Source organism: Tachysurus fulvidraco, chromosome 17, assembly GCF_022655615.1.
Source record: "Tachysurus fulvidraco isolate hzauxx_2018 chromosome 17, HZAU_PFXX_2.0, whole genome shotgun sequence".
Classification (NCBI taxonomy): domain Eukaryota; kingdom Metazoa; phylum Chordata; class Actinopteri; order Siluriformes; family Bagridae; genus Tachysurus; species Tachysurus fulvidraco.
Window position 1 is genome coordinate 10,025,295 of NC_062534.1, and position 11,878 is coordinate 10,037,172.

The 11,878-nt window shown below is 40.9% G+C and overlaps 1 protein-coding gene across 1 annotated transcript; it reads left to right on the plus strand.

Moving 5' to 3' along the window:
• The first annotated feature begins 285 nt into the window (after positions 1–285).
• Positions 286–11,878, plus strand: asb12b (ankyrin repeat and SOCS box-containing 12b). Its single transcript, XM_027135227.2, has 3 exons — positions 286–593; positions 6,564–7,383; positions 7,464–11,878. Exons 2-3 carry the CDS (start codon positions 6,576–6,578, stop codon positions 7,595–7,597), a joined length of 942 nt encoding a protein of 313 aa, XP_026991028.1. The 5' UTR covers positions 286–593; positions 6,564–6,575; the 3' UTR covers positions 7,598–11,878.

Here is an 11,878-nt window from a genome sequence, read left to right on the forward strand (position 1 = left end):
GTTATTGAGAAAAAAACAGATTTAAGAAAGTTTAGATTAGCAACCTATATTAACAGTCACCGAAGTGTGTACTGTATCTCATTTATAAATTTGAATTCAGTATGTATAAAACCTTATCTGCTCCTGAATATATATACTGAGTATCTTGGAACTTAAAATTAAAATTTTATTTTTCACACATACACAATCTTACAAAGTATGACATGTAGTGCAATGCTTTGTATGACTGTAATTGTATGATTACACATGTTCTAAAATATTTTATGCATTACATAATATTTTTTTGTTTTATGTTTATTTCTTATGTGTTAAGCCTTTGATTTTTAAAAAACTAAATAAGTCTTAAATAAACTAAATGATTAAACAGTGAGAACAGATAATCAGTTACTGAGCAGACACAAGTCTAAAGTCTAGCCACTTTACTAAGTCTAAGCGCAATCACTTTTCTAATTATAACCCCCTATAGCAACCCTCCTAGAATGGAAGTTTAACCAGATCCATCTGTGCCCTAAAATTAGCCCTTCTTGGTGACCAGGCCTCATGGTCTCTCTGTGTCAGACTGTCAGTTTGGGCTACAAATTACTCTTTTGGAGGTAAGTGGACTAGATTTATGTGTTTGCTTTCATTTATTCTGTTCTTTCTTTCTATCTATCTATCTATCTATCTATCTATCTATCTATCTATCTATCTATCTATCTATCTATCTATCTATCTATCTATCTATCTATCTATCATCATAACGTTAATTCTCAAACCTGATTAGACAAAAAGGTCATAGTTAATGTTTAACTTTAATACATTTTCTGTAATACATTTTCGAGTCTAAAGTGACAACTAAATTAAAGGAATTTGTAAGGCTGATAATACTAATAATAAATGAATTAAAACTGTGCTGTTATTTCACACTTAAAAAAATTTATATGGTAAATATTTTTATGAGGACACTTTTACTATATATTTATTTATTTTTTTCTATAACCTTTTTACTATTTTTTCACACTCTTGTGTGAGTGTAATAGTCAGTATGTTTTCCTCTATGGAAAAGTTTTAAGAATAGAAAACGGCTTTTTTTTTTCTTATTCTTAAGAGAAAAAAATTATGGAGAGAATGGAAGTTCATAACTGCTATAAAATAAGTGACAGGATGTTGTTTCCTGTGTGGATTAAATTATTTACCTCAAAGGAACAATCGAATAAAACAATAAACTTATGCCTAATTTCTATTAAAACTAACCAATTATTTCCCATTAATTACCTAGACTGTAATCTTTTTTTTCACATTCATAATGACATGAATGATCACTGGCAAAGAATCTCTCACTCACTCAGTCAAGTCAGGTGAACCCTCCCCCATCAGTTAGAATGTTTCCTTCCCCTCCCTCTGTTGTAAATGCACATGTTCACATATGCGCTGAAACCACCTGTTTGCATCGGGTATTTTAAGGGCACAACATTGTTTGAGGTAAGTAATGTTAACCTATTAAATATTATTGATTGTCATTGTTTACATGCAATGAATGGTATTACTATGACATATGGTAAAACATACCATGTCTTATTTAAACTCGTTAAATTAAATTAAAGTCTTTGAAAGAGTTTAGGATTATATTGACCCCCACTTATTTTACACTTATTATATTGATCTCCATTTTTCTCCACTTATACTTTAGTAAAACAAAAATATTGGCACACTAATGGGTATTTACACCTTTATTTCAATTCTTTGAACAAAATCATTTTTTCCACTAAATGATGCAAGCATGAAGTGTCATCTAGATACTATAATAGATAACTAGAATTAAGCTCAGACACATGATCTGCTAGATGATTCATATTCCTAACCCCAACATGCTCTCTCTCTCTCTCTCTCTCTCTCTCTCTCTCTCTCTCTCTGTGTGTATATATATATATATATATATATATAGATATATATATATATATATATATATATATATATATATATATATAAAGAGAGAGAGAGAGAAGAGAGAGAAATTTACCTTCTTAACAGACCTCCAAACAGGCTGCAAGGACATCACCTGGCTCCCTATCAGTGAGCTTAGCCCAGAGGAATTCATATAGTAGTTAAAATAACATAATAATAATAATAATAATAATAATAATAATAATAATAATTCAACACTGAGAGTGTGTGTGTGTGCCCTGCGATGAGTTGGCACTCCGTCCAGGGTGTATCTTGCTTTGATGCCCGATGACACCTGAGATAGGCACAGGCTCCCCGTGTGACCCTAGGTAGTTCGGATAAGCGGTAGAAAATGATTGAGTGAGTGAGTGAGAATTCAACAGAGTGTTTTGCTTAATATTTCTTAATGATGGCTTAACTGTATGCTCTAGTAAATTTTTTGTCTAGACTATATGTTAACAGACTTTAAAGTCTATGATTTTGACTATGGTTTGTGGGTGCTATTTGCTAGGACATTACATTTACATTTACAGCATTTGGCAGACGCCCTTATCCAGAGCGACGTACATAAGTGCTTAAATCTCTAACACTGAATACATTAATGCTGGTTCACTAGGTTACATACTTAAGATACCATGAGTTTAAAACATTTGTTCAAAGTTACAATGAAAAAGTGTCAAAGGTTTTTTTTTTATTTTAAAAATGCAAAGGATAAGGAAAGAAGTGCTAGTTGAAGTGCTTCCTGAATAAGTAGGTCTTCAACCGCCGCATGAAAATAGCCAGTGACTCGGCTGTCCGGACCTCTATGGGAAGTTCATTCCACCACCTTGGTGCCAGTACAGAGAAGAGTCTTGTAGTATACTTGCCTCTTACCCTGAGAGATGGTGGAACCAGTCGAGCAGTGCTGGTAGATCGGAGGTTACGGGGTGCAGTGCGAGGAATGATGAGGGCTTTGAGGTAAGAGGGGACTGGTCCATTTTTGGCTTTGTAGGCCAGCATCAGTGTTTTGAACCGGATGCGTGCTGCTACCGGAAGCCAGTGGAGGGATCGCAGCAGCGGGGTGGTATGCGAGAACTTTGGCAGGTTGAAAACAAGCCGGGCAGCTGCATTTTGGATCATTTGCAGAGGACGGATTGCGTTCATAGGTAGACCTGCCAGCAGTGCATTGCAGTAATCCAGTCTAGAAATGACAAGAGACTGAACAAGTACCTGGGCAGTCTGTGTGGACAAAAATGGCCGAATCCTTCTAATGTTGTAGAGAAGAAACCGACATGAGCGAGTCACATTTGCAACATGAGAGGAAAAGGACAGTTGATTGTCCATGGTTACCCCAAGGTTGCGAGCTGTGGCTGAAGGGGGGATCAGATCGTTGTGCAAGGATATAGCAAGATCGTGACCTGGGGATGAATCACCTGGGATGAACAGCAGTTCAGTTTTGCTAGGATTGAGCTTTAACTGATGAGCAGTCATCCATAATGAAATTTCTGCCAGACATGCTGAGATCCGGTCAGAAGCTGTGGCATCTGAGGGTGGGAAAGAGAAGATAAGTTGTGTATCATCAGCATAGCAGTGGTAAGAGAACCCATGTGATGAAATAACTTCACCAAGAGAGTGAGTATACAAGGAGAAAAGAAGAGGACCAAGTACTGAGCCCTGTGGGACGCCAGTGGAGAGTCTGCGTGGAGCAGATGTCACTCCCCTCCATGTTAATTGATATGGGTGTCCTTCCAGGTAGGAGGCAAACCATTCCCAAGCTGATCCGCAAATCCCAAGACTCTTGAGGAAGGATAAGAGAGTCTTGTGGTTGACCGTATCAAACGCTGCTGAAAGGTCAAGGAGGATAAGGACGGATGATAGTTTGGCTGATCTAGCAGTATGTAGCTTCTCAGAGACATCCAAAAGGGCTGTCTCTGTAGAGTGAGCTGCTTTAAAGCCAGACTGTTTGGGATCTTGGAGGTTGTTCTGTGAGAGATAGACAGACAGTTGATTATAGACAATGCGTTCAAGAATTTTTGAAAGAAATGAGAGAAGTGATACCGGTCTGTAGTTACTGATGTCTGATGGATCCAGAGCAGGTTTCTTTAGGATGGGAATAACCCTTGCTCTCTTGAAAGTAGTTGGTACCTGACCAGATGCTATGGATCTATTGACGATAGTGGAAATGAAGGGCAAGAGGTCTTGTGAGATGGTCTGGAGCATAGTGGTAGGGAGTGGATCCAGTGGGCAGGTGGCAGGATTGCAGGACTGGATGAGTTGTAAAATCTTTTCTGCTGCCACAGTTGAAAAATGTGACAACGAAGGTGTAGGGGAATCCATACTCTGAGATGTAAGTGCAGTCGGGGCTGAAGTGAAGGTCCGGCAGATTTCCTCAATCTTCTCCTGGTAGAAAGAAGCAAAGTCTTCTGCAGTCAGGGAGGATGAAGAAGGTGGAGCCGGGGGGTTGAGCAGAGAAGAGATGATGTTGTGGAATTTCCGAGGGTCATGTGAGGAAGCTTCAAGCTTTTCCTTGTAGAAGGAAGTCTTGGCAGAAGTCACATCTGAGGAGAACTTGACAAGAAGTGTTCTGTAAAAATCAAGATCTGCATCAAGTTGTGATTTCTTCCACTTTCTCTCTGATGATCTTAGCTCTCTTCGATTGTTGCGCAGCACATCTGAAAGCCAAGGAGCAGAAGAAGAAGTTTTCTTGGGTTTAGTGAACATAGGGCAGAGGGAGTCCATAGTTGAGGAAAGAGATGAGAGGAAAGTATCTGTGGCTGAGTCTAAGGGTAGTGAGGAAAAAGACTTAGCATCAGGAAGGGAAGAAAGAGTGCCAGAAGCTACAGATGAAGGTGAGACAGAGTGAAGGTTGCGGCGAGTAAGAGCAAGGGGGTGAGAGGTAGTTTTAGGTAAGATAGGTAGAGTGATGGTGAAGGATACCAGGTGATGATCAGAGACGTGGAGTGGGGTAGCAGTCACATCTGTAGCTGGAGAAGGACGGGTGAAAACCAGGTCCAGGACATTGCCTCCTTTGTGTGTGGGGATGTAGCTGTTGAGTGTGAGGGAGAAAGAGTCGAGAAGAGACAGGAGGGAAGAAGAATGTAGCTTGTCAGAGGGGAGGTTGAAGTTGCCAAGCACTGTCAGGGGGGAGCTATCGGAAGGGAAAGCACTAAGCAGTGAGTCCATTTCTTCCAGGAAGTTTCCTAGGGGACCAGGAGGGCGGTAGACAACAATGATAACAAGGTTGATAGGAGAGGTAACTGAAATGGCATGAAATTCAAAAGAAGAGATGGTTAAATTAGAGAAGAGTAGAGGTTTAAAGCACCATTTCTTTGACAACAATAAACCTGTACCACCACCCCTGCCTGTTTCTCGTGGTGAGTGAGAGAAAGCATAGGCAGAGGATAAAGCAGCTGGTGTAGCGGTGTTCTGTGGGGATATCCAGGTTTCTGTTAGAGCAAGAAAATCAAAGGAGTAATGGGAAGTTAAAGCAGAGATAAAATCAGCTTTCTTTACCGCAGACTGACAATTCCAGAGCCCACCTACCACTACTGTTTGAGACTTATACAACAGAGGAGGGTAGATGAGGTTATTGGGATTGTGACCTCTGCTTTGTGGATGAGAGCGTCTGCGAGAGTAGGCCTTGAGTACAGAGATGGGTTTAAGGCACATATTTGTAGTCAAACAAGAGTGAGAATTGAGGTATGGTAGAATATATCAAGACAGTACTAGACACTAATGTTAGAGAGAGAGAGCTACTAACAAACCGCTACAGACGCTAGCGTCTGTAGCGGAGAACCTTCAATTTAAATAGGTAAGCCCTGCCCCCAATTGACATTGACACTCATATCTATACAATCTATGTGTTTACGTGCTTATTACACTGTGTGTGCCAGGTATAGGTCCTTATTACACTATTAGTATTTAAATACTTCTAAAGAGATTTAGAGTTAGCCCCATAAATTATTTTGATTTTGAAGTGTACAAAATTGATGCCTTTAACTTTAAAATGTACAAAACTTTATTAAGGGGATGTATGCCTCTAGACCCACCACCAAAGAGAAGTCCACCTACCAAAGCCTCAAAAAACTCCTATGAGAAACACTAAATAACCCTAAATGAATCACAAACACAGAGTGCATCTGAACTACTCAGCACGTCCCTAAATTTCACAGCATTTATTAGGGGTCATGCAAGGTCTCCTCTAATAAGCACCCTTAATGAATATATAAAGCAGTTTTCTTATGTGATAGTAATCCAATTAATTTTCTAGCTGTTATTTATCTGTCAGTATCAGTAATATTAGCTAAATTCATAAAAATGACAGAAATACTTAGGTGCAGTTATTTTAATTATGCTATGTTAAAGATGTATTGCATTATATTACAATAATACAATAAGTACATAGACAGAATTTGGATTTTTGACATAGCTTTTTGGGGTGCTACACACATTCAGGTTTCAGTTTATATTTAAAATGGATATTGTTTATATGTCATATATTGTTTACAGTATAGTGAAAGGACACAAGCATCCATCCATCCATCCATTTTCATTCTAATTGTGTTATTATAAAATGTAAGAAAATTTGTCTAAAAACATTGGATAACCTTTTTTTCTCCAAAGTTTTTCCAAAGTGCTGCTAAAATTTTTAATTTTGACAGGTTGGTGGTGGCATGATGCTGGACACTTTTTCCAAAATGAGTTTAATGGATATTACCAAGATTTTCTCTCTACTCCGGCCCAAAGAGGATGAAGAAGATAACAGTCAGCAGTTAAATAAGGCCGTTGCTGAAGATGATGACAAACTTCTGGCTGATTTGCTATCTCAAGAACAGTACAGGAAATGTATCAACAGCAGAAGTGGCTGGGGAATACCAAGTACACCACTGAAAACTGCAGCTGCTCATGGTCACCTCCTCTGCCTAGAGTTCCTTTTAGCCTGTGGTGCTGAGGTGGACACCCTGGATGTAAAAGCCCAAACTCCACTTTTCACAGCTGTCAGTGGCAAACACCTTGGATGTGTCTCTGCTTTGCTAAAAGCTGGAGCTGATCCTAATGGAAGTCAATATAACAACTGTTCCCCAGTGCTAACTGCAGCCAGAGAGGGAGATGTGGACATTCTGAAAGAGCTGCTTTATTATGGTGCTGAGACAGATGTCCAGGCCAAAATACCAGTTTGGGCATCCAATGCCACAACATGCCGAGGACCTCTCTATATTGCAGCCATTTATGGACACCTGGAGTGCTTCAAACTGCTGTTGCTATATGGTGCTGATCCAGACTACAACTGCAAGGACAAGAAAATACTGGCAAGGATCAAACAGTCAAACACAGTGCTGGACACATGTATCAAATATAGATGCCAAGCGGAATACATTAAGCTACTAATAGACTTTGGAGCCGATGTATACATCCCAATGGTGATTACAGACAAAATGAGAGAGCAGGATGAGGGTATCATGCTGGTACATAGAGAAAGAGGTTAGTACAATTTAAGAAAATATTTTACATGCACTTATGTTTTTATTTTTATATATTATAGATTATCTTTCTATTTGCAGTTTTCCCCAAAACACTGATGTCTCAGGTTCGGCTTGCAATACGGAAGTACCTTTCTACTGCACAAAAACTGGACATGATTGATTTGCTGGATCTTCCACAAATGCTGAAAAATTATTTGAAATATACTACATGACCACTGCTCTATGCCATCTCTCTTTTATGTTACCTTAAGGGCCAGTGTAGGGGCAGGTTTTAATTCCAATGAATCAGAAGAGAGATACAGTAGCCAAGATTAACTGATTCAACAGGCTTTATGAGATGAAATCCTGTACCCACACTGGCCCTTTCCTAATAAGAGTGGACACCCCTGCTACAAACTTTGGGCATGCCTGCTCTGAATCATGGTAAGGTAAAAATGTAAGGTAAAATGGTGCAATAATTATGTAAATATTAATTTAAATACATTATTATAAATAGTTAATAAAGAGAGTATCAGAACTGCACATCTAGACACCCCAGATTGTTTCCCTTTCAAGGGAACTTGATGCTGCATCAAGGCTGATGCTATTTGTATGCTTCTTTGAGGAAGTTGTGTCTGTAGTTCTGTGTACACACATGCCAATTTAATAGTTCAGAAAGGACTTATGATGAAGGGAATACGTGCCAGCGAGTCCATATAAGGTCTTCTATGTCACATTACTCCAGCCTTTTTGTCTTTTGGAAGTACTATGTACTATGGAAGTACTATGTATGTGTCAATTGTTTACCTGTCTGTTTAGAGAAAAAAGAATATTTAAAAAGTGCTAGAAAAAAAGAGATATTATGGTGAGCAAGCAATTTAGGAGGTGTGTGCATTCATGTGCCCACAATATTATGCAGGACAACATATACTCTGTTTGCATTCTTCATTTGGTAGAGGACTATGCATGTTCGTCTCTCAAGGGAGCCAGCATTGCTTAAGCTCCGATCCTCCGAAGCTGTCTGTGCCTTGTGGTTGAGGCATGTATGCTGAGGCGGTGCAATGGCTTTGATCATGGGGTCACAGGTTTAGTTGGCAGAAGTGGAACAAGAAAACCTTGTACATTCCCCTGACTCAGATCTCTCTTTTACAGATTCGGGAACTCGTGAGAGATTTCTCCTGACCTAGGTTAAATTGGAATTGGCCTGAATTGCCACCTTTGTTGCCCATTTTAAACTAAATATTCCCTTTCTGTCTTCAGGCTGCATGCCACCTCCATGCAGGCAGCTGCCATTTTTCCCAGAACTCCATGATGAGGTATCAAGGTTCTGGGGGAATCCTATCTGACCCTTCCCTTTTCCCTGGCCACTTCTAATTTTTTGGCCATTGTTCAAACTCATGAGTGTGCAGCCATGCATAGGGTTGAAGAGACTCACAAGCTACCCCTCCCCTACATTGACCGCATGAAGGAAGCCTGAGTCGTGTAGAGCCACCTCAGCCCTTGTGGGTAAGACTTACATGGCAGCAGGCCAATCTGGTGAGGCCTACTAGGCTGACCTGCTAAAAGAACACTGATGCGGTATCTGAGCTGCATTGAGCCAAAGATCTTGCCATTAAAGCCGTTGAATGGCTGCTCTAGTTGCCATGGAGAGGCACATGGGGCTTAATTTAACATGGATCAAGGACAGGGATCGGTCCTTTCTCCTGCTGTTGTCAACAGGCACAAGGAGGTGAAGCACCAGCCAACAATGTTCAGGGAATTTATGCCTCACTGCAGTAAGCAGCCTGAGCTGTCTTCCAGCAACACCCGGCCTCCTCCTAGCTCACTCAGCAGAGAAAAGCAGGGGCAGAGAAAAGGGTGAGTGTTGTGGCCAGAACCACTCATCAAAGGCTAGGGAGGCCAGACAGCATGCCCTAGCCCAGACACTTCAAGGGAGAGAGGACCTTAGGTCTGTCATCTCTGTCAGGCATGATAAGGAGTCCTGATGTTCCTAAAAGCCCCCGTCCTCCTCTGTTTCAGGGTGTGTTGCCCATGAGCTTTGGTGAACACCAGGCCACATTCCTGCAAAAGGAACTTCCAGGCTACATTCCTGCAAGAGGACCTTCTCTCTCTTCTTCTCACCATGGGACATGTTCCCTTCCCAGGTCATGACATTTACAGCCAGCATTTTTTTCTTTAGGATCACTTTCCAGTGTGAAACTACCAATATTGTTCTTAGGCGGCTTCCATCTTGTCAGCAGCAAAATCTAAAGCCTCTGTCGCTGAGATGCAGAGAATGCTCAACCTCACAGGGTCAGCAGCTAATGTTAACAGTTTGGGTCTGCTTCACATCGCAGGGAGATTCCAGCTCTGGTTTAAGGGTATAGTCTTTCATGCCCACAAGCATCCCATCAGGTTTATAGTTCACAGTACAAACAGTTATGCTCTGTGGGCTTCATACCCTTCTTATGTGAAAAAAAAAACAGTTCATGGCTCATTCTAGGGGTGTGTTATTGTTGCAAGACTCTTTCAATGGAAACTCAATTTCTGGTTAAGGAGCGGGCCTGGATGGCTGCCCTACCCAGGGTCGCTGAGAGGGCTCTTATCTCTCATGGCACATAAATTTCCTGGACATAAGGGCCATATTTCTAGCATTGAAACAATTTCTTCCATACATCAGGGGCTGCCATGTGCTAGTATATACAAACAGTACTACAGTGGTTTCCTTTATTAAGCATCAGGGCATACATACTTCTTGCCAGAGTGTGCCACAATCGAGTCCACCTTCTTCTAGTGGCTCCTCATTGGCCTGCTTGAGTTTGGTTTGTGAACCTAGTCTCCCTCCTAGATGGCATTTCATGGGAAATCCCCATCACGAAACATCTTCTCTCTCAGGTGCAGGAGGCAATCCTACACCCCCACCACAAGATGTGGAAGCTCTGGGTCTGCACCCTGAAAGGGGACCAGTTTCTAGAGGCAGGCCTCTCATCTAAGCTGGTGGAGACTTAAATTATTAATTTATTGAAAAATGATAAAATATGGTCCTCATGGTCTCTTATTTTTTGCATGGTGCCAGGATGCTGTGACCATCTTATATACCAAACCTTCCTTAATAGGACCTCTTGGTGGTCCTGGATGGGCTGCAGGAAGCCATCGAGTCAGCTTCTGAGAAGTTTCTTACCCCAAAGATGGATTTGCTCTTAGCCTTAGCCTCCCTCAAAAGAGTAGGGATCTGTAGGCCCTGTCATTCACCTGCCTAGAATTTGCCACAGTTTGTCTAAGGCTATTCTTTACCCCAGGACTGGATATGTCTCAAAGATGTCCAGGACGTCCCATTGCCTTGTCATCTTGCAGATGTGCTGTCCTCTGTCCCATGAGTCAGCACAACAGGGGAGTGAGTCCACTGCTTGAGCTCATGGCTTGGCTCCACCCCAGATTCCCAGCTCCTTCAGGGTTATTGATGTTCTGTTCTCAGTCCGCTATTGCTTTCTCACGGCCTCTAGGACCACTGTGTGGTGGTGTGAGTATTTACATTTCCATGGCGACAGCCTTGATGAAGGATCAAGTTCCCTCGTAAAGAAACTACACCAGGTTAGGTATGTAACCAGTTCCCTGAGAATGGAACAAGATGCTGCATCAATTGCCACACCCCTGGTGTCCACTTGCGCTTCTTTTAGACAAATAGAAGCTGGAGCACTGTGACATAGATGCCCTTATATAAACTTGCTTGTGCAACTTCCCTTTGGCACCTGTCTGTTCCAATCTATTAAATTGGTGTGTGCACACAGAGCTTCAGACACACCTTCCTTAAAGAATTGTTCACACAGCATCAGCCTTGATGCATCATACTCTCAGGGAGCCTAAGATATGTATTTAAAAGCATAGAAAAAAAAAAAGAAGAAAGTATTAGATATTGGCATTTACTATCCACTGCATACTGGGAATATATCAGGTTAGAACATCTTGGTACAGAATATGGTATACACTTAAAATATTAGGAATAAAAAAAGAATAAAATAGTTTTTAAATCAATAGAAAGTACAATAGAAAGTTAAATATTTGATTTGAACAATGAAACACATTTAAAAGTCATATTAAAATTAGTAAGGTGTTGGTGTTGGTGAAATGATATGGTATAGTGATGGAATAGTACTGACATCTAGGTTACAGAGTATTTGCATAATTGCATAATTACCTATTTTTAAAATAATATATTATGAATGTGAAATGTTTTTTTTGTTGTTTACCATAGTAGAGATGTTTTCCAAAACGAGTGTGTATTTTGCATGTTGATTTGTACTCCCTTCCCTTCGTGTTAGGCTTTTCATTTCCATAATTCACTTAGGAACGTGACTTCCCTTGAAAAAAATTTGTGTGTTCAAGTGTACAGTAAGGAGGCATGGTGGCTTAGTGGTTAGCACGTTCGCCTCACACCTCCAGGGTTGGGAGTTCGATTCCCACCTGCGCCTTGTGTGTGTGGAGTTTGCTTCTCCCTGTGCCTCGGGGGTTTCCTCCGGGTACTCCGGTTTCCTCCC

Bases quoted from the DNA above. Each gene is read 5' to 3' on its own strand.
- asb12b (XM_027135227.2), top strand. From the start codon at position 6,576: ATGATGCTGGACACTTTTTCCAAAATGAGTTTAATGGATATTACCAAG. The intron at 7,384-7,463 runs GTTAGTACAATT...TTCTATTTGCAG, and splicing joins GCTGGTACATAGAGAAAGAG to TTTTCCCCAAAACACTGATG.